General features: G+C 46.1%; 1 protein-coding gene across 3 annotated transcripts; it reads left to right on the plus strand.

The window, feature by feature from the left end:
- Nucleotides 1-7: 7 nt before the first annotated feature.
- Nucleotides 8-19,705, plus strand: PLA1A (phospholipase A1 member A). 3 transcript variants are annotated; one of them, XM_031045223.2, is made up of 12 exons: nt 8-137; nt 4,330-4,495; nt 5,911-6,112; nt 7,327-7,504; nt 8,865-8,973; nt 10,871-10,972; nt 11,966-12,055; nt 12,884-13,066; nt 13,533-13,622; nt 14,008-14,116; nt 17,636-17,800; nt 19,178-19,705. In XM_031045223.2, the coding sequence occupies exons 2-12, from the start codon at nt 4,378-4,380 to the stop codon at nt 19,260-19,262; spliced, it is 1,431 nt and encodes a 476-aa protein (XP_030901083.2). In that variant the 5' UTR covers nt 8-137; nt 4,330-4,377; the 3' UTR covers nt 19,263-19,705. The 3 variants fall into 3 exon arrangements, with proteins under 3 accessions (XP_030901083.2, XP_030901084.2, XP_005144846.3); XM_031045224.2 differs by having other exon boundaries at nt 19,181-19,705; XM_005144789.4 differs by having other exon boundaries at nt 12,899-13,066.
- The last annotated feature ends 824 nt before the right edge of the window (nt 19,706-20,529 follow it).

A 20,529-nucleotide genomic window follows, 5' to 3' on the forward strand; every position in this document is an offset into this window, starting at 1 on the left:
TTCTTCCACCTTCTCTCTCCCCCTCTTTACCTCCCTCTCTCCATCTCCCTCTCGCACTCTCTGGTCCCCTCTTCCTCTCTCTTCCTCAGGCGACTCGCCCCAGGAGCTGGGTCCGCCTGCGGAGCCGCCGGGCCAAGGTCAGCAAAGGGGTTTTCACACACGTTGCGGACCGTGCCGGTGTCTTGGTGGGTTGCGCTGGCAGAGAGGAGCTGGGGGGGTAGGTGGTGCTGCTAAGGGTGGGGGGGGCTATGCTTTGTGGGGTGCAACTGCAGCGAACGTGGGCAGTACAAGTTGTTGTGCTGCCGTACAACACGGGGAGCATCCGCCCTGCTGGCTGGAAAGCTGACATGAAATCACATAGAACCATTCGGGTTGGAAGGGACCTCCGGAGAGCATCTGGTCCAACCCCCCTGCCCAGGCAGGGACATCTAGAGCAGGTTATGCAGGAACGCGTCCAGGCGGGTTTGGGAGCCACACAGGTTAGGGGGAGAACAAATCTCAGCAGGTAATGTGCAGCTCGCTGCCTCACAAAACAATGGTCATCCAAACCTGGTACTCCCTGCAGCCTGGTGTTTGACACCGATGGTCCACAAAAGCCTGCTGTTCACTTTGAGGGACACCCCAGCAGTATCCCCTTCTGAAGGCTGGTCTCGAGGTACAGTCAGTTGTCCTGGATGAGAAGATCCCAGCTACCAGCAGGTCCAGCTTGCAGCTTCAAAGCATGCTGTTCATGCTCAGCTGCCTGCCCCAGTGAACACCAGCACAGCACTAATACAGGACAGGGAGGCTCTCACCATAGTTTTATGTCTTGGCTGAGAGAGACCAAATGGGAGCTGGTTGCTGGGAGGATGCCACTTCCCACCTTGCACAGGTCAACTTTCTTGTAGCTTATGAGATCTTTGGGGTTAGCAGAGAGAAATCTGAAGTAGGGACTGACACTTTCACTTAGAAACAGGTTATGTTAGAGTGGAAGGAACCACAGCAGCTCACCCACATGCATCCACAGGAGCTCACCCACATGCATCCACAGCAGGACTAAGTTTTTCCTACTGAAGAACTCCCATATTGTAGAGTGTGACAAGGGCTTCACAGGGCAAAGAGAGTGAAGCAAGAGAGAAACTTGAGCCTGGTGGCTGGTGCCCTCACCTAGGCTCCTCTGGTTTTGGGAACTATAAGGATACATGGCAAGGATACATTCTTCCCTCATGTGCATATATATATAGTCATACTAGGTAGCATGTCCCTAAAGTACTCATGAAAGACGTGAGAAAATGACAGGTTTTCCTCCTTTCCTTACTGAGTACCAATGAGCCTTGCCCATGTTTTCCCTTCCTCAGTTGCTGAGTCAGTTTTTAACGCTTTGTTCCTACTATCTCATAGTTCGGACACTTCTGAAGGTCAGGAGTTTGAATGGCTTTTTGTTGACATGAGAACTAAACCCTATTCCTCTGTCAGTTCTGGAAACAACACACTGGAGCCTCCATGCTGCTAATCCATGGTTTCTACTCCATAGGCAAAGGGCAAGAATTACCAGAGCTGTGATACCAACTGTTCTGGCAGCAGAGTGGATCCAGGCGTTAATGTAATCCCAAGCTCTGCATGTATTTCATGCCCTCCCTTGTATACAAAGACCACAGGAAGTAGTTTTAAATAGTCATCATTTCCATAATTCACAGTTGGTTTCCTCCCTGATGGCATTGTTTCTGGTATCAATGAGTGGTTTTCCAGGATAAGTAAATATTCCTGTGATCAGGTTTCCACTTGCCAACTGGGCGCTTGCAGTGCTTGTATGCCTCTGCCAGCTGAATGACATTCCCAGTTGAGTTCAAGCATTTGCTTGCATATGCAGACAGTGCAATTTGTTTTCAATGTTTTCCATGAAAAGGAATCATGTAAAATGGAGTTCGTTTGCTTTCACTATCCCGGATGCATTCACAAGTGAATCACACAGTGAGGAGCTGTTGGAAGTAATCAGACACAGTGCCTTTGCAGCAATGCCATTATCATCAGTTCCATAGGGGGGTGACATGAGCGACACCAGGGTCAGATTTCTGAACTAATATAACTGTAGTTACTGAGTAAATAAGCTCACGAATAAAAAGAAACCCCTTCTTACCAAAACAGGTTTTGGAGACAAGAGCATTTTTAGCACAGAGGAAGCGAGTGCCTTTTGCTGTTTGCACGTGCTGGTGCAATGCATAATTTCTTGGAATGACTAAACCTGAGATTACAGAAGCAAAAGGAAACCCAAATGGAAACCACAACACAAAACTGCACAGGAAACAGGATTCTCAATGTCATGAAAATGTTGGGGAGTTGTTGCTTCATTTGGGGGATTTTTTTAGCATTCCAGGATGTCATTGAAAACTCTGCACATACACATAGCAGTGTGCATGCTATGGGTATAAATCAGATGTGCACATCTTGGCTGCAGGTTTGTTCTTATCTAAGCTGTGCCTTATATTACATGGCATTTCAGAATGTCCACAGAACTTGGCTGTCGCATCCTGCTACAGGGAATGGTGCTTATTGCCAGAATTCTCACTAAAAAATGGAAAGAAGCATTTGCTGGTTTTCTTTAGGTGCTCCAATTTGTTTTACCTTAAGAAATCAGTAATTTACACAATTATCCTGTTGCCCTGAAGCCTCGTATGGACATATCACTGTCTGTTGGTATTTCACAAGTTTATTTCCTTCTTTTTCAATTGAGGGATTATCCAGATCACTGGAATTTGCAGATGTAATAAAGGAGTGGGCCCATTATGGGCTTTTAGTTTACAGTATGTGAATCATTTTGAATCTAGTGCTGGGATCAGAAAGATAAAGAGCAGGCTGGAAACCAGGATTTGGCTATTTGTATTACATCTTTCATTCTTGGAGAACTGACAGGGCTGACAAACTCAATTGCATATTTGAAGAGACACTAAGAACCTACTTCTCTGACAATAAGCCAGCTTGATTATGGAGCCAGGTATTTCAGGATCAGGATGTGTCTATATATGTGTCTCTAGGATGGCATACACAGATGTGCCTCCAGGCCAGGCAGCTGATGCTGCCTAACTTCCCTGTGAGAACTGGATAATTTTCTCTTAGGAGTGACTTGGAAATAAAAAAGCTGTTCTGCCTAAAACAGCCCTAAAGCCTTTGGCTGGAGAAAACTAGGGCAAGGAAATGACTGCTATTGCAAATAATTGCAAAGGAAGGTAATGTTTGATGCTTTTGGAAAGATCTTTGGTCATCTTTCTGGTCAGACTGAACCAATTTCCTCATTTTATTGTTCAACTAAAGCAGCTGTAGGACAGTGCCTGCACAGGTTACTGCTCCTTCACTCACAGAATCACCTAGGATTGGAAAACACCTTTAAGATCATCAAGTCCAACCATTGCCCCAGTACTTCCAAGTCTACTACTAACCCATGGCACTGAGGACCTCATCTACATGATTTTAGAACACTTCCGGGGATGGTGATTCCATCAGTGCCCTGGCAGCCTGTTCCAATGCCTGACATTCTTGCCATTTAACACAGCCCAGGGCAAATCTTCCCTGGTCTTATGCAGGAAGGACCAACACACACCAATGAGACTTAGGAAACAGGCATGCTCTTACCTGACAGTTTCAACACAGCCAAGGAGGTGGTACCACCACCTCATGACTGTTGTGTGACTGACTCCTGGTTACATATTTGGTTCTTCACTTATGCTTCTCCATCTGTTTACATTAAAGCAGTGAAGTTTTTTATTCTGAGATCTGTTTGAAGTCTTTGCATGCTTATGAAAGTGGTGCATCACTGAGACCATGCTTTTATTTCCTGTAGTATCTGAAAACGCAGTCTCCAAAGGAAAAGTGAAGAGTGTCCCCGCTCCAAGAAATGTACCGTCTGAGTGTATTACAGTGTTATGGCCACCAGTTACATTTTAGCCTGTCTTTCCCCTCACTTTTCAGAAGTAATCTATTGCTTTGTGGTCTTTTAGCAGTTACTGCTAAAGTTAGAAATACAGGAGAGAGACAACAATGCAGTAGGAAAGTACACAGATGTGAAACTGATATGAATCTTCCCAGCACAGACTTACTGTGAAGGCTTGGACGAATCAGTGTCCCTAGTCAGAATTTAGCAGACAGGTCTAGATGGCAAGGATAAAGCCCTGTAACTCTGTCATTTGTTGGGGCTGGTCTCACTGGCTGATCTCTGAAATAGGAAGCTTGCCTTGAAGAAATGGAGGTAGGGAGGAAAGAAGCGTCAGCATGGTTTTCATGTTTCTGTTGACACAGACTGCGGCAAATGGCCAAATAAGAGCAGAGGTAATGGCCCCTACCCTTTCTTCCCAAAAGACCACAGGCTGGTTGATCATTAACACAGTGAACCTGATCAAGCAACCCATGACAGCTGTTTTTGCCTGGTACTTGGAGTGGACTAGCAGGAAGATGGTTGAGGATCCAAAGAGAAAGCTGCTCACTGTTCTTGCTGTCCTCTTGCTGCTCAACTCAGCACAAGCAGGTAAGTAAAACAGGAGTGCCTGCCAAAGGGATTGAAGGTTTTACATAGAAGGATTTGAATTCAAGTCTCCCCAGACAACCTGTGTGTCAAAAGATCCTTGCTATAAACTAGTTAGGTGCCAGGAGAAAGGGTGGTACAAGAATGGTACTTTCTTCTCCCATGCTTTGATTCAGTCTCAGTGATTGAATTCCACTAACCTGATGTAGAAGAATGATTCAGATTTACTCTGAAGAATAAGGAAGCGAAAAAGGGACTACTTGACTTCTGGCACCTCATGCTTTGAAAGCAAGTGTAGCAAGTGTAATCTGCAGTAGCTGAGAGAAAATAAACAGGCTCCACGCTTCTATTTCTTTCTTCCGTTGTGCTTTCAATGACTCTGCTCTCATCACTGCAGCTCCACATCACCTGCATCACACTGCTTCAGTGTGCCATATCTTTACTCACGATGCCTCTTATTTTACACTGTTTCTGACCACACAGTGCCTGCACTGAACCCACCCTTCCTCTTTAAGCTGGCTCAGGAGCTGCCTTTTCTCCAAATTGATCTCAGAGAACACATTTTTTTCTCTTAGCTTCAGTACACAGGAAGGCCAAAATAAACCACAACAAGGGATTATCACTTCCCACAAAGGGGAATCTGAATATTGCATCTCATTCCTGTGAGACTGTGCTGACCCTTAGGCCATGTTCTGCCTTATCTAGTGTAAGTATGTTCTATAGGAACAGCCAGCAGTTTGGAACATGGTTGTCGGATTATTTATCTATTACATCATTGTACATGAGGATTCAAGGCTGTTTCGCTTCTTCCAGTCCAAAAAAGGGAAAGTGGATGCATTGTCATCACAGCAGGATACAAATATACCAGTTCATACAATAACACTTTTTAGGCCAGAAGGGATCATTTAGTTATTTAGCTTCCTGTTCATTGCAGAACAATAAATTTCACTGCATTACTAAACCTACCAGTATTTGAATACAAATATCCCCATTCAGTGGTGACTATCTGTTGGCAACCATTTCTTTTTCAAAGATCTAGTAGCCAGCTCATAAATGTATGTAGTAGTTAGTGTGTGTGGCTGATCTGAAAAACAAACCCAACCAAAACCAACAGAATGTCATTCACATCTCAGTAAAACCACTCCCAAATCAAAGCTATCATAACCACAGTTATCTTCCCCACACAGTGCTGGAATTCCATTGAAAGACAGAAATAACTTGGTCAGACTAAGTTTCCAGAATAGGCTGTATAGATAAATATGTATATTCCAGAATAGGCTATATAATTTATATTCTATCCTTTTTATCAATAGAAGTGAGAATGCTGCTTTCTTTTTCCTAATGGATTAGAATGAGCTTTTATTTTTCCCATTGCAGAGATGCAGACTGAATAGGCTGTTCACTGCCTTTCATTGTAGGGAATACAGACAAACTCTCAGGGCATCACTGTACTGACTTCCAGACAGCCAATTTCCTTCGGGGCAGTAAACTTAAGGTCCAGTTTCTTCTGTTCACCTCCTCAAACCCCAGCTGTGGGGAGCTGATTTTAGCTGATGATGGCATCAAGAACTGCAGCTTCAACAACAGCTTGGACACCAAGATTATAATCCATGGCTTCAGGTGAGAGAAAGAAGAGCATCCTGACTAAGCTTTCACTGCTCAATTAAATGTTGCTCAATTAAATATGTGCTGGGTGTGGCTGGGAGGGAAGCTTCCTGCTCCTGGGACTTCCTTAGTCTCTCAGCAGAGTGGCAGTATGAACACCTAAAGACAGAGTCTGGAATGCTCTACTCAAAACTGGACCTGGGGACTGTTGGTGGGCCAGGGCAGAGGCATGGGAATTGGTGCTGAAGTCCTTTAGTTTGTGGCCAGCTGCCTTTTTTTGTGTGTTTCACATTTTTTGCAGCCTAAAAAAAGTTTGCAAACAGAAATCTCTATTTCTGTGACTCATTCTCTTAACTTTCCCACATGTTCTCTCTTTCTCCTTATTTACCTCTTCCCTTTTCTTTCTTTCAACCTTTTCATTTAAGTCTTTTCTTCAAGATTGTAGCCCCTTAAAATTGTCTTCTTGGAGGTCATGTCCTTCCTTATGAACAGCCTGGCTTAGTCAGAAGTTTAGGAGCCCTGCCAGACACAATAACCATTCTTGAGAGGGCTGTGATTTGAGCTGGGTTCTCTTAAGCTGTCACCATTCTGCAATTACTTCCCAATTTTTCAGCCAGGTGTGACCATATAACACTATTTTGATGTGCAAAAGCCTGAATAGAAAGTGCATAGAAGACCAGGATGAAAACACAGAAGATGTTGCTGGGTCTTTTCAGAAAACCAGCTTTTGCCCTCATGTGACATAGCGTGCCCCTCACCAGGTGGTAACAAGGGAAGTGGGTAGAACATAGCCCCCTCTGTTTTCATTGAATTCGTGTGCATAGATTTTATGGGGGTTTGGGGTTTTTTAGTTGTCTACAGGTGAGAAAATGCAGCAGTGAAACCAGGTGATTTGGGCAAGGGTTTCCTGCCAGTCAGTAGCAGAGCAGGATCCAAATGTTCTTGCTCAGCTCACGTACTTGAGGTGAGCTCTGTGGTGGCACCACAAGACTGAGATCTCAGCCTGAGCCCTGCAAATGTTACCTCATTCATTAAAATATCTGGTTCCATTCTGAATTGGTGTGTTCTGGAAGGTGTTACTACACCACTGCAGATACCAGCTATTGTTGTCTGGACCCACCTTTCAACAGCTGTCTGGCAGCCTCCTCTAAGACATGTGAAGCCCCAGTGAACAACATATGCCCTACTTTGAAAGGCACCTAACATACTCGTTTCTGATGACTCCACAGGGCTTTGGGTACTAAACCTTCCTGGATTGAAGGGCTTGTCCGTGCCATACTGAACACAAGCCCGGTGAACGTGATTGCAGTAGACTGGGTTTATGGGTCTACAGGAGCCTATCCCTCTGCAGTGGACAATGTCACAGAGCTGGCTCTCTCCATCTCACAATTCATCAGCAGGCTCCTGGTAAGCTACTGTGCATCCTAGTGTGTGGGGGAGCATGGCCAAAGAACGTCATTCATGCAAAAGATTCAGAGATGCTCCCAACCTGCTGTCTCCAGGAACTTTGTTCCAGCGTGAGCACTGCATGACTCGAGATCACTTTTTCCTCCCCTCAGTGCAGACTTGGGCATGCCACTGGGTTTTCATCTTTCTCTTGAGTTTTGACATTTTCTGCAAACACACTCCTGTTGTCATTTTATAATATGTCATTATATAGATATAATATTTTATATATATTTGCTTTGGGCTTCAGATACACTTCCCAGTAGCTGGAAAGCCCCAGATGTGTCACAGTTGGTTTGTGCACTGCACAGCTGAACGCCCCTTACACAGTGAATGTGGTTCATCTTTGTGCTAACCAGCTATGCATAAACTTCCTGCATAACACTTGCACTGTAGACCCAGGCTGCCCAGCATAGGAGTTCCTGTGTATCTACACCTTACTGTGCACAGTCACACGTTTCTAACCTGTTGCTCTGTGACTACCCTTGGATGCACTGTGTCATCAGAAGGATGGGGGGAGAGGACTGTCACACCTCATTACTGATTAGGTCACAGACTGAACAAATGACTAAGCTGGACAATGTCCTCACTTCTCATTCCACATCTGTGCTGAGCTGTATTCTAGTTACTTAAGGACTTTTTCAGCAACACTACACCACAGAAGGTTGTATTCTCCTAAGTCTCATTACTGCTCAAGGATATGGTCTCATTCAAAAGTCAGGATGTTTTGCCTTTCCCTCATGCTGTCATGCACCATATGCTCTCCCACTGCATGGTGCTGCATCATGCAGGCCAGCCTGCTGGCAGCTGAATTCCTATGGATGAAGTCATCTCACATCAGATCTAAGTGGCCGTGCTTCACCTGGCAGTTCAGCTCATGGATAAATCCTTATTCTCTGCAAATATAATCTGAAAGTACTAATCAGTATATTGGCACAATGGTGGTATAAAAGTAACAAAATTTTCTCAGCTTTACTGAGTAAAAGATTATTCCCATGGTGAACATGGATCACTCAGCTGAGAAAGGAAAATTCAGCCTGAAACAAGCTGTGGGAAGAGAAGCTACAGGATATGTAGTTATAAACAGAACATCTGGCACAATCAACTTGGTTGGAGTTGGGTTTGCATCTGTAGGCCTGAATAAAGACTCTGAAAAACAGAAAGGGCAATACCCATCATTCCCACAGCTGTTTAGTTCTCCACCATCCACCTCAAAAGCAACCCTGTGTTAGAAGTGTTATAGAGCTGCTGCATGGACTGAGATTGGGTGTTTCACCTTGCTGCTACAGAAACATTAATTTGAATTATCATCAATCTACAGGCCTTGGGAGTCTCAGGGACGTCCATCCACATCATTGGGGTAAGCCTTGGGGCGCATGTTGGGGGCCTGGTGGGGCACTTCCATGGCGGTCAGCTGGGACGCATAACAGGTATCATAGAACTGAGTTTTGGGTCCTTGTCTGCTCTTCAAGGGAGAGACTGAAAGACCAAGGAAGGGGAGTTATCCACAGTGGTCTTTTAATTGCATAAGGGCTCATTCGTTCTAAGTTTATGGGCTTTCCTCACTTCAGAAGAGCCTAACAATCCCTTTCCAGCCATCAGTCCACTCCACACTGCCAAAACGATGCATGTACTTGCAAAAGAGTCCTTCCACCCCTGCTCCACTCTTCAAATTGGTTGTCAGCATAAAAAGAATGCAAAGCCTCATGAGTAATGAAAACCCACAAACACCCACATCCTTTGTTTCTGCTTTATACCTGTGTGGTTCAAAGCTAAAGCTCAGTGTGTCATTGTGTGCAGCAGAAAGGGTCAGCTTCTCTGCAGGAAAAATAGGAGCTGGGAGCCAAGGGGACAACCATAGGTAGGCAGGGGCAGCGTGATACAGTCCTACCGTATGTGGGCAAGAAGAGCAGGGACAGGAACCAGGGTCATCCACAGCTGAGTGATCACCAGGCAAACCTGCAGTTCAGCCAAGAAATCCCGTCACAATAAAGGCAGGACACCAGGCTGGGCATAGCATCCCTACAACACAGCTCCACAAGGACCAACGGAAGAGCCTGAGCCAGTGTTGGGAAGCCCCAGATAAAGCTTATTGCTGTTGTCTCCCACAAATCAGCTGTTTTCACAATAGACCGAGCTAAGGCCACCTAGCTGTACCAAATCAGAGGTGACATTAAAGAGAGCCAGTTCCCTGGGTGTGGGGAAGAGGTTGCAGTGGGCAAATTGCAGAGAAAGATGGTTAGAGTCTGATCATGGCATTTAGAGCTTTTTTGTTCAACTCAGCTGTTTGGTATGGAGAGTGAATAGAGCCACAGAATGATTTAGATGAGAAGGGGCCTTAGAGGATTTCTAGACAACCTCCCACCACCCCTAAAAAACCACAACCCAGGGCTGCCTTCTCAGTTAGCTCAGGTGGTTGATGGTCTTTCCAAGTTCTGGGAATTCCCAGGGATGGAGATTCACTTTGATAGGAGCAAAAATGTCACCAAGAAGGAAACCCTCTCAACAAAGCAGACATGTCAGCTTGTACATTGTTGGTAATTGACTTCTCCATAGAGAATTAATGGGACTGAGTCCAGGGCAGTGAAACTTGGCCAGCTGGAAACTGGCATGTGAAGCAGAGCTGTTTCCTAACCTATTGATGTTACCTGGTGTATAAAACATCTTGTAAGATTACTTTCCTATGAAAAGTGAATAGGATAAACCTCAGCTAGAAACAAACAAACAAATCTCTTTAACAGGGATAATTTCCTCTGTATTCCTCTGACTCCCCAGAAGTTGCTCCAGGAGCAAGTTTTGGGCAAAAATGTAGATGCTTAAGGACTCTGTGAGAGATACCTCAAAAGGCTCTTTCTAAAGGATGTTTGATAATATCAAAGCTTTGTAATGAGTGGATTAGTTAACACCTGGGATGCCAGATTCATCACCCAACCAATGATCTGCAGTGACATTTCTCAGACTGTAGTGTTAACACAAATTATAGTACAGTTAGAGAAGGTGTTATGAGTTTTACCCTCTTTCACTGAAAGCCAGGACACTCTGTACCCACCCTGTCAGAGCTCTTTGAAGTTCAGTCATGGCTTTACAGCCTAGAAACTTGAGGTACAAAACTACTAAGGGGGAGTGGAACAGTGGAGGACAAGGTAAGGATGCTGTAGTGGAAGTCAGGGGGGACAGAAACCATCCTGGAGCACAATCAATGCAAATTGGGAATAATTCATCACTTCTGCCTAGCAACAGTTTAAAAGGTTTGACAAAATAACTGGCCCAGAAATAAGGAAGAGAGGCTGAAGAGCACTGCTTGTTTGGTGTTTGGTTTTGTTACAGCCCTGGATCCTGCAGGCCCTAAGTACACCAAAGCCAGCCCTGAGGAACGCCTGGATCCTGGGGATGCCCTCTTTGTGGAAGCCATTCATACTGATGCTGACAGTAAGCTGTCTTCCATCTGCGTCGGCCCATGCTTCTGTTCATCCTGCCATCATTATTCCTGAGGAGCCTCTATGTCATTGTCCCTTTTTTCTGCCAGATTACCATAAATTCAGGCTCACTCTGAGGAAGTTTCTTGGTGAGATAGGCTTTAATGATTAATACATTGGCATGTATCCATACAGAGAGCACTTCAAGCAGCAGCCAGGTGGAGATCAAACAGAGGGCAATCCTTCAGTGAGGGTTTTTCACTCAGCAAAGTGAGTTATGCAGAATCAGCTCAGCATGGCTTTTGCCATATGGAAGGAATTTACATGTCTGGTCTCACTTTGCTTTTTCCCACCTAATGTAAGAAAGGTGCTCTTGCTAGCCCTGGGGGAAAGTAACAGAGTCAAACCAACAGCTCCTTCAACAACAGGGTGACTTTACTAAAGCACTTGGGGTCTATGTAGGCAGAACATGTACTGAAGAATAATACCCTGCCCTTGAGTCACACCTCTTGCCTGGAGATCATGAAAACCTCTACCAGCGTAACTCTCAACCATGTTAAGGTTGTGGTCAGTTTTGTTCTCCTTTATACAGGATCAAGAACCTGAGTCACAGAGGTGGTGATTAAGCTGCAGTTCCCTGTCATTTTGATGGCAGGGCCTGGGGCACTTTCTGCTTCATGCAGCAAACATAGAATCCTATGAATCGTAGAAGAGTTGGGGTTGGAAAGGACCTTAAGATCATCCAGTTCCAACCCCCCTGCCATGGGCAGGGACACCTCACACTAAACCATGGCACACAAGGCTTCATCCAACCTGGCCTTGAACACTGCCAGGGATGGAGCATTCAGGTGTGTAGGAACAGGAAATCTGTCCTCAGTGTCTCCAGCACTGGAGCTGGGTCCAGCATTACTAATGATCCAGTTATTGGGGCCTGTCATGCACCATATAGGGTAAAGCCTACAGAAGACCAAGCGTAAGAATGAACTAGCGTTTCACCTCCTTTCAGGTTTTGGGATCCGGATCCCTGTAGGCCACATCGATTACTTCGTCAATGGAGGCAAAGATCAGCCAGGATGCCCCCGATTCCTCTCTGCAGGTGAGAACACTCTGTGGCCAAGAAGAGGGCTTTCTTGGCCATTCAGCTGTGAAAATGCTATTTGGCAACCAGCTCCTGCTGCAGTCTAGTCACATCAAAGTGATACACCATGTATTTGTAAAGATATATGGTGGTAGGATTCATAGCCCACATCTCCTCTCAGCAGTACATTAAGCAGCTGAAATTAAGGCCATGCAGGTCAAGTGTCCTAGCAACTCTGCTGTCAAGACATGATTTTAGTGACACTTCTGTATGAGCCAAAGCCCTAGAGTCAGTAGAGTTTGTATAACAAAGAAAGCATTTTTGCTAGAAAGGCTCTTGGGTACTACTGCAAAAGCTTCTTTTTATAGTTCATCCTGCAAGCTGTGTCTATACTTAGAAACACAGCTTGTATGTACAGCCCTTTGAGAATGGGACTTTACACAGTAAATAGGGTGCATAAGTATTCAACTATGTTCTGCATGGAGGGGCCAGGTTACAGGGGACACCTATGGCACCTCACTTCCAGAGCTGGGGTCCCAGTGCAGATGGGAGCCAAAGCTATTGTACCCCCTTGCAGAGCACTTGGGGCCTCATCGATGGCACGCTGATGGAGATATGGCAGCCCAGCAGTCCCCCTCTTCTCAGGGACTCCATTAGCTCAGGAAATGCACTTCCATCTTCCTCCATAACCTCTGTTGCAGTGGGGATCTGGGCTTGTCACAGAGATGCTCTGCAAAACGTTATTAATGGGAAGGGGATTGCTGCAGAATCAGTAAGAATGTTTCTTGGGAAGAGGCAAAAAGGCTGAAGCCAACAGGAAGGCTCATGGATGCTTTTCTCTGGGAGTATTTTGTCTTGCAGGCTATAAATACCTGACCTGTGATCACATGAGGGCAGTAGATCTCTATGTCAGTGCCTTGAAAAATTCCTGTCCCTTCATGGCTTTCCCTTGTGCAAGCAATGAAGATTTTTTAAGTGGTCATTGCCTGGACTGTGTGGACCCCTTCCTGTTCTCCTGTCCCAGAATAGGTACAGTACCAGCATGAGACCTTCCTGGAGCGGATGACAATACATTCCTGACGGGTGCCAGTGCAGAGTACAGTATGCAGTTCAGGTTACACTGAGCAGGGTTTGCCTTGAATGTCTTTGGGGATAGTAAGAAACTGTTTCAGTTTCAGGCTTCTATAGAGAAGCTCTAAAAGCTCATATATTGCCCAAAACAGAACAGTCTATCAGCAGAGGAATGAAATACCACCAAGAGGTATTCTGATGATGATTACCTGCTGTAGCCAGAATAAGCTTTGTGAGGGAACATTAACCCACCAAGCAGAAACTGCAAACCTGCACTTGCTCTGATTTGCACTGGTATTAAGCAGGGTCTGTCCCCCAAGACACTGGAGTTGGGTGGGGTGAGTGGAGCAGAATTGGGAACAATTCTGTTTCTGTTCTGGGTCACTCATGGCTTTCCCTGCACTGGCTCTATCTCCTCCTGCAGGTCTGCTGGAGCAGGCAGGTGTCAACATGACAAAGCTTCCCAAGGAAGTAAAAGTGTATTTAATGACCAGTCCTTCGGCTCCGTACTGTGGTAAGTAGTATGAGAACAAAGAATTAGTCAGAAGGGTGTTGACCACATGAGGTAGATCCAGGTAGTTATAACCTACCATCCCTATGAGAATCAGCTCTTGTGGCCCAGGCCACACAGCTGAAGACCCCTAACCCTGCACATCTCCCCTTTAAAGCCCTTCCCAGTGGATTTATCACTGTGGGCAGAAGCTTGGGTTAACACAGCCACATGGCTTCAGGACTGAGGGGGGGGGTGAAAATACCTGTTTATACTGGGCTGTGCAGACCTGGCCACTGTGCCTCTCCATTTGTTTCTTACTGCTGGTGGGGCCAGGGAACCAGTGCTGGAAGACTTCTCTTGGCAGGGGTAGGTCCCTCACTCCCACCTAACTTTGCCTCTTGCTCAGTCCATCACAGCGTGGTTGAGTTCCGTTTGCAGAAGAAAAGAAACGTAGTCACCAGCATTGAGGTCACTTTCTGGAGCAACAGCACCAAGGACACAGTGAAGATCACCATGTGAGTCATACTGCATGCCTTTGGTTTGGCTTTATTTTCCAGCTCCATAGAATGATAGAACAGTTAGGGTTGGAAAGGACCTTAAGATCATCCAGTTCCAACCCCCCTGCCATGGGCAGGGACACCTCACACTAAACTATATCACCCAAGGCTTCATCCAACCTGGCCTTGAACACTGTTTAAGGCGTTTATCCCAGTCCAGGAAAAGCACAACAGCAGCAAATCTCCCTATGGGGCAGCCACTGTGTGATGAACCACAACCCTACTTCTGGAGCCTCTCCACATTTACCTCGAGAATCAGGCATGTGCTACCATTACTCACTAACCCTAGCTAGGCCTATCTCCTCCCTAAGTGCAGGGATACTATGGGATCCCCAGATCTGTTACACTACTTCGTTTTCTACACCATACACATGCCTGGTGCCAGCTCTAACCACAGCCAGATAGTTATTACTGCTCTGCCAGTCAGAGATGGCTACAGCAAAACCCCATGCATTAGAGGTTCCAGGCTTAGACAGCTCTCTTGATGCCTGACAGGACAGCAGTTACAAAGAGGTGACAAGTGCATCTCTGAACAGCCAGGAACGTGTTCAGTAGCTTGGTGCCAATGCAGCAATGCAGCAAAGCTCTCAGGCTCTCACCATAGGGAATCATCCAGGGGGCAGAGGATGAAGACCATGTGTGCAGACAGACAGATCTCTCTTGAAAGCACCAAACTGCATCTGAATTAAAGGACCAGACTCAGCTCCTGTTCCACAGCCCTCACTACAGGGTATTTCTCCACCACAGAAGTCTTTCTCACTTCTTCCTATCCCTTCTTTCCCAGTGCTGTGGGCTGGGAACCCCAAGGTGGACATGCAGCTAGCACACACTGCTGGCTGCCTCAGGAAGCAGGAAAACTGGCTGCTATAGAGCACCAGCCAGCTCTCATAGGATCAGAGGGGTTCCAGCACTGGCTTCCACACAGTCCTTAGTGCTAAACCAAAGCACTGTCAGCTGAAGCTAACTGTGTTGGTGCTTCATCCCCGCCACCAGGAGCTAGGGATGAGAACCAGGGAAAGGGAAGCCATGCTCCAGGGTGCTATCCAAGTTGACATAGCTGACTGGTGACACATTTCCAACCAGTCACTGCCATCTGGATTAGAACTCCTGCCTGGTGCAGTTCAGTCTGTTGGACCCCTCCCTATCTTGGAAGCCAAATCCGCCTTTCCCAAAGACGAAGAAAGGGAGGAAATAGTAACACCCAGGTCAAGTCAGGCCCCGTGCAGTGCTTCCATCTGCAGCTGCGGCACACAGGGTTTGGTGTCCTGCAGGAAGCATGTGAGCACTAGAGAAGTGGGACAGGCAGGCAATCCCCAGGCTTTGCTGTACCCTCGGGTTTTAATGAGACACCAGAGTTACAGCAGGGTAACCTATCCAGAGACACCCTCACCCTGAGAGAGCAGCAGTTAACTCATTTAAGTGCCTTCCTAAGGAGCACAAGGCTAAACTGGAAAATGGGCTTACAGCAATAAACCTACAGGTTAGAGAGTATAAAATTGAGGATATCCCTTCTAACCTACACTGTAGCAAACAGATTTCCCCACTCCAGGCAAAGCTCTGCCCTCCAGTGCAGTCAAGCTCAGTGCATAATGGGCATAGGTTTTCAGATAGCAGCTCAGGGACTGATGAATCATGGGCTCATTTCAGGTCATCTGCTATGCATGTCATCCCGCGGCTCCCCAGAAGGGACTGGGGAGTGTTCAGCCAGTGTCATAGTTTCAGCAAGTGACTCATGTGGTTGTGTCTTGCGTCATGTTGCCCTTCTCTTCCAAACACCAATTCTCACTCCTTGAGGTCTCATTCCTCACTGAGTTGCTTGGAGTGCCCCAAGAAACATGGCCTCATGCCCATAGCTGCTGTGGGTCTGGCAGAGTAAGGAACTTGTTACACAGCACACTTCTCAGCTGCACTGACATTGCTTACACATCACACAGCATCAACCCCCGTATCCAAGAATCACAGAATCTGGTTTGGGTTGGAAAGGAGCTTGAGATCATCCAGTTCCAACCCCCTGCCATGGGACCGGAGCCAGCCAAGAGTCCTACATCCATCCAAAGTTTGTGTGGGTTGGAGCAAATGTCAGTCCCAGGAGTGACTTTCTTTAACCTGCTTAACCTTACCATGTTCCTCTGTCCTAAGGCAGGGCTGCATCCTGCCCATGCCCACGGAGAACACGCAGTAGAGAGATGTCCTCCCCTCTGTTTGTTTTCCATTTGTTATCTATTATTCACTTTTATAACCACAATTTCATGATGGTTCCTATTTTTGGCAGCTTCAAGCCAGACCCAACCTGACACACAAAACCTCCAACACCTACCACTGTGGTTTAAGGGAGGGACTTGTTGTGCTGCTCTGGGTTGGCCACTCTGGCCTAGGAGGATGCTGAGTGCAACTATCAGCTCACTCCCAGGAGCTGTGTTAGTTAACAGAAATGTTGGCTCTTCCTGACCCTTTTGTCAGCTCTCTCCTTTCCCTACCATCACATTTCCACTCAGGCAGTCACCCAGGTGCTGCTGGTATTGTGCGGAGTCAGTTACACACATATTCTTCATAGGCACAAAGAAGTCCATGCTCTCCAGGCTCTTAGAGGTGCCAAGAAGATCAAGCATAAGCCCCTTGAATGGACTTCACATGAAGGGGGTGGCCCACCTACATAGAATGGCTGGCCTGTACCCCTTCTTAGCACACAACTGACTGGGCTCTAATCACTGCTTACCAAACCTCTGGTATTTCTCTGTTCATGTTATCTGGGTAAGAGTACAGGGACAAACATCCCTCTATCCAAGCATCACACCTTCAACATGGTCAAAAGCAAATACCTAGGGAAAACATAAAAAAAAGGGAATGTAAGCATGTAGCAGTACTTCCTCAAATAGTTTCCCAGTGTCTGAGTAATTGTATCTCAGGGACTTCAGGAGCCAAAGGTGGATCTTTGTCCTTATCAGCTTTTCTCTTCCATGAGCTTGTCCAGTCCCCTTCCCTTGATTTGTATGGATACATAAACTTTCTAGCATCCACAACATCCCATAGCAAGGATTTTAACAGCTTAAAAGGAATGGTGCTCTGCAGTGTGCAATCTTTCTGAGCCTGCCACCTCCTAACCTTCTTTGATCAGCCCTAGTTTGTGTACTGGAAAACATGGTGAACAACCAATCCCCATCTGTGCTGTTCATGATTTCACAGATGTTGATCACTTCCCTCTCTGTGGCCATTGCAGCAACGTTTCAGTCTATGTGCAACAGCAAAACCAGTTCTTGTAATTGTGTAATGGAAGGAAGGGTGTTTATCTATAAATAGTCTTGACTACAGAGGTGAATCATGGAGAGACAGACAGATGAGTCTTCTCACTCCACTGTATTATGTGAGACCTTCCCAATAATACCCCAGTTTCCCCCAGTGTTTCAACAGCTCTGCATAATACTTGCATCTGGAGGTTGACTGAATGCTCTCCCTCACATCTCTCACCCTGCCTTGCAGACCGAAGCAGCAGGAGGTGGGCAAAAGGCTGCTGGCCCACCAAGTTCCCCTCTGCCAGATAAACAGCGTCACACTCAAGTATCTCCCCAAGAACCAGTTTTGGAGGAAGGACGAGGCATCCATTGACGGCAACTTCTGTGCAGCCCCACTGCCTCTGGATAGCAAGTGAGTCACTGGAATAACTTACTGGGACCCACTGAGGCTGTGCATGCAGCCTGTGGTTTGAAGCAATGCATCCTCTCCCTGTTTAGATAAACACATAAAGAGGTCTCTCCCATCACCTCTATGTCCCTATGTAAATCATTTTCTACCTGTGAGGGAGAAAAATTACCAAGGTAGTTTTCTAGGAGTTTTCTACACTTATTCCTTAAGGATAAAAGCATTGCACTGTGGAAGGAAAGTGGCTGTGACTTACATCACCTTGAAGATGCTTAAGTCACAAACCACAGTAAAATCTTGTACTAACTGGAATTTATTCCTTTTGTCCCTGATTACTCTCTCCATCTCTCCTCTGTCAACAATGGGCCCCCATCTGAAACATTACAAACATCTTTCAGGATGAGACAACAGAAGACCAGTAATATATTTCTGCTTCCCATACTGCACAGCTTTATAAAGTGCTAAGGCTAAAGATAATTATTCAGGGATTTTTTAGGCCATTGTAGAGTATATGCCTTCAGCCATGATTACCTTACCTAGAGTAGAAGCAACCAAGTCCTCATCCTGAGAGACATAAAGGTCTTCTCAATAGTATAATATTCTTGCCGGGAGTGTTGCAGATCCAGAGTTCCTGCAGGCAGGGCAATGTAGCTGGGTCTATACTGACACATGAAACTCTGTCCGTGTTGCTTCTGAGTTGACTTTTATGCTGTGTCCAGCTGAAGCAAGCTACCGGGTACTTCAAAGCAGGGAAAAACAGAAGCAGAAGGCAAAATGGGCTCACATTCAAATTCTGTTCTCAGGAGCAGGAAGGAGACTCAAACACAAGGCAGTAAAAATAGATCCAATAGACCCAGATAGGGGAAAAATAGAGGCATTCCTATGTAAATACCAGGCACTCCCTTGAGCATAAGGTCTGTTCCTTCCTAGCATGCTTTGCAGAGCAAAGGACTCTAAAGTTAGGATGGATGTGCAGATGCATGGCCTTTTATTACTTATGAATGGCACACCACGGCCCATTGCTTTAAAGGGGTGCTAACCTGCACTGCTGGAAACCCTGGACCTGGCTGCAATGGAGATAGAGTGCTGTAGAGTTGCACAGGTTCACAGCTATGCTCTTACCACTAAACTGAGAACACTCAGAGCAGCAATAGTACTGTTGGGGGGCCAGGGGGGTGGTGATGGAAAGGTGAAGAGCACAACCCCATACAATTCATCCCAATTCACCCTCCAGCCTATTGATCCTGGCAAGGGCACAGCACCATGTTCATCATGCCCTTGCAAAGCAGCACAAGGGCCATCAACATTTTGCTTGCTCCTGTATTAGAATAGCAGCCACCACCTGCTAATGACCAGCTTGATTTCCCTGTGCTCTTCCCACAGCAGGATAATGTCATGCCTGCCCTGGAACCTCACCCTCCCCAGCAACACAGACATCTCCTATGAGCTGCACACTACTTGTGCCTAGCCACTACATTTGGAGCATGCATGCATACCCCAAAACGGAAAGGATCCCTACACCTATTGCTGCTGTTTGCTCACAGATGATGCTTTCACCGTAAAACTGCATGGGTTATTTACTTCCTGCATAAGGGCAAGGAAAAGCGGCAGATTGGTGAGTACAAGGTTGACTGCCTACAGCAAGACCTCTCAGTTAAAAGGCTGGATTTGGACTTCTATCTCATGGGTTCTGTACCCAGCTCTGAGTGCAACTATCAGCCCACTCCCAGGAGCTGTGTTGATTAGCAGAAATGTGCTAAGTGAGTACTGAGTGAGTGAGAAGAGCAAGTAATTTAATCTGAAGATTTGGATCTATATGAAAGAAGAGATAATATCATTCTTCCTACAACAGGAGTTTTGGAATGATTCACTTGTGGTTTATATTAAAGTGCCAGAGCTCTTCATGTTAAAGATGAGAGATATTGTTTTTCCTCAGCAAGGGGAAATGATGTGGTTCAGGGAGTTATTCTTAGCCAATGCTCCAATGGGAAATTTAGTAGGCCCATCTATAAGACACTTTCAGAGTGAGACCCTATTGATTTCATGTTAATGCTCATGCTAAGTAATCAGAATAGATCCCGTTCCCTGACAAGCCTGGAGCAGCTCTTCTGACTGTTGGCTTGTTCTCTTTGAAGCTCACATTAAGTTAAACAGACACCAGGAACGTGGCAATGCTCTTGCAACCACTTTTACACTGCTTCAACCAACTGCCCAGAACAGAAGGTAATAGTAGGAGGATGGAGCCACCTAACACAAATTACTCCTAGGAACTCAGCACAGCCTTTCAGACCTGGAAAAATAGCTGAGGTCTGGAAGGAATTGGTGATTACAATATTACAATTACAATATGAGATTCCAATATGATTACAAATATGAGGCACATATACATAGAAATAGCCATTACCCATCCACACTTTTTCCACCAGCTTGATGAATACACAAATTAAAAAGGAGACGAGTCTTTTATCACCTCTGCCCACAAATCACATCTTCTATAGGTCATTTTCTCTGGTTCTCTGGACTGGCTTCACTGGGTGAAAGAAGTTCAGCCCATTTACACCATGGGTCCCACATATGCACCACTTCAGAACCCTCTCCAGACCTCAGCAGGAGCAGAGGTCTTGCAAACCAGTCTCCAGGCCACAGCCCCTGTGCGAGCAGCACAAGGCAGGTAGGGCTGCCTCCACCAGTCCAGGGCTGACATAAAGCCAGCCCCACACACAGAGAAATGCCTC

Source organism: Melopsittacus undulatus, chromosome 2, assembly GCF_012275295.1.
Source record: "Melopsittacus undulatus isolate bMelUnd1 chromosome 2, bMelUnd1.mat.Z, whole genome shotgun sequence".
Taxonomy (NCBI): Eukaryota; Metazoa; Chordata; class Aves; order Psittaciformes; family Psittaculidae; genus Melopsittacus; species Melopsittacus undulatus.

Bases quoted from the DNA above. Each gene is read 5' to 3' on its own strand.
- PLA1A (XM_031045223.2), top strand. From the start codon at position 4,378: ATGACAGCTGTTTTTGCCTGGTACTTGGAGTGGACTAGCAGGAAGATG. The intron at 8,974-10,870 runs GTATCATAGAAC...GTTTTGTTACAG, and splicing joins TCAGCTGGGACGCATAACAG to CCCTGGATCCTGCAGGCCCT. The intron at 14,117-17,635 runs GTGAGTCATACT...CCTGCCTTGCAG, and splicing joins GACACAGTGAAGATCACCAT to ACCGAAGCAGCAGGAGGTGG.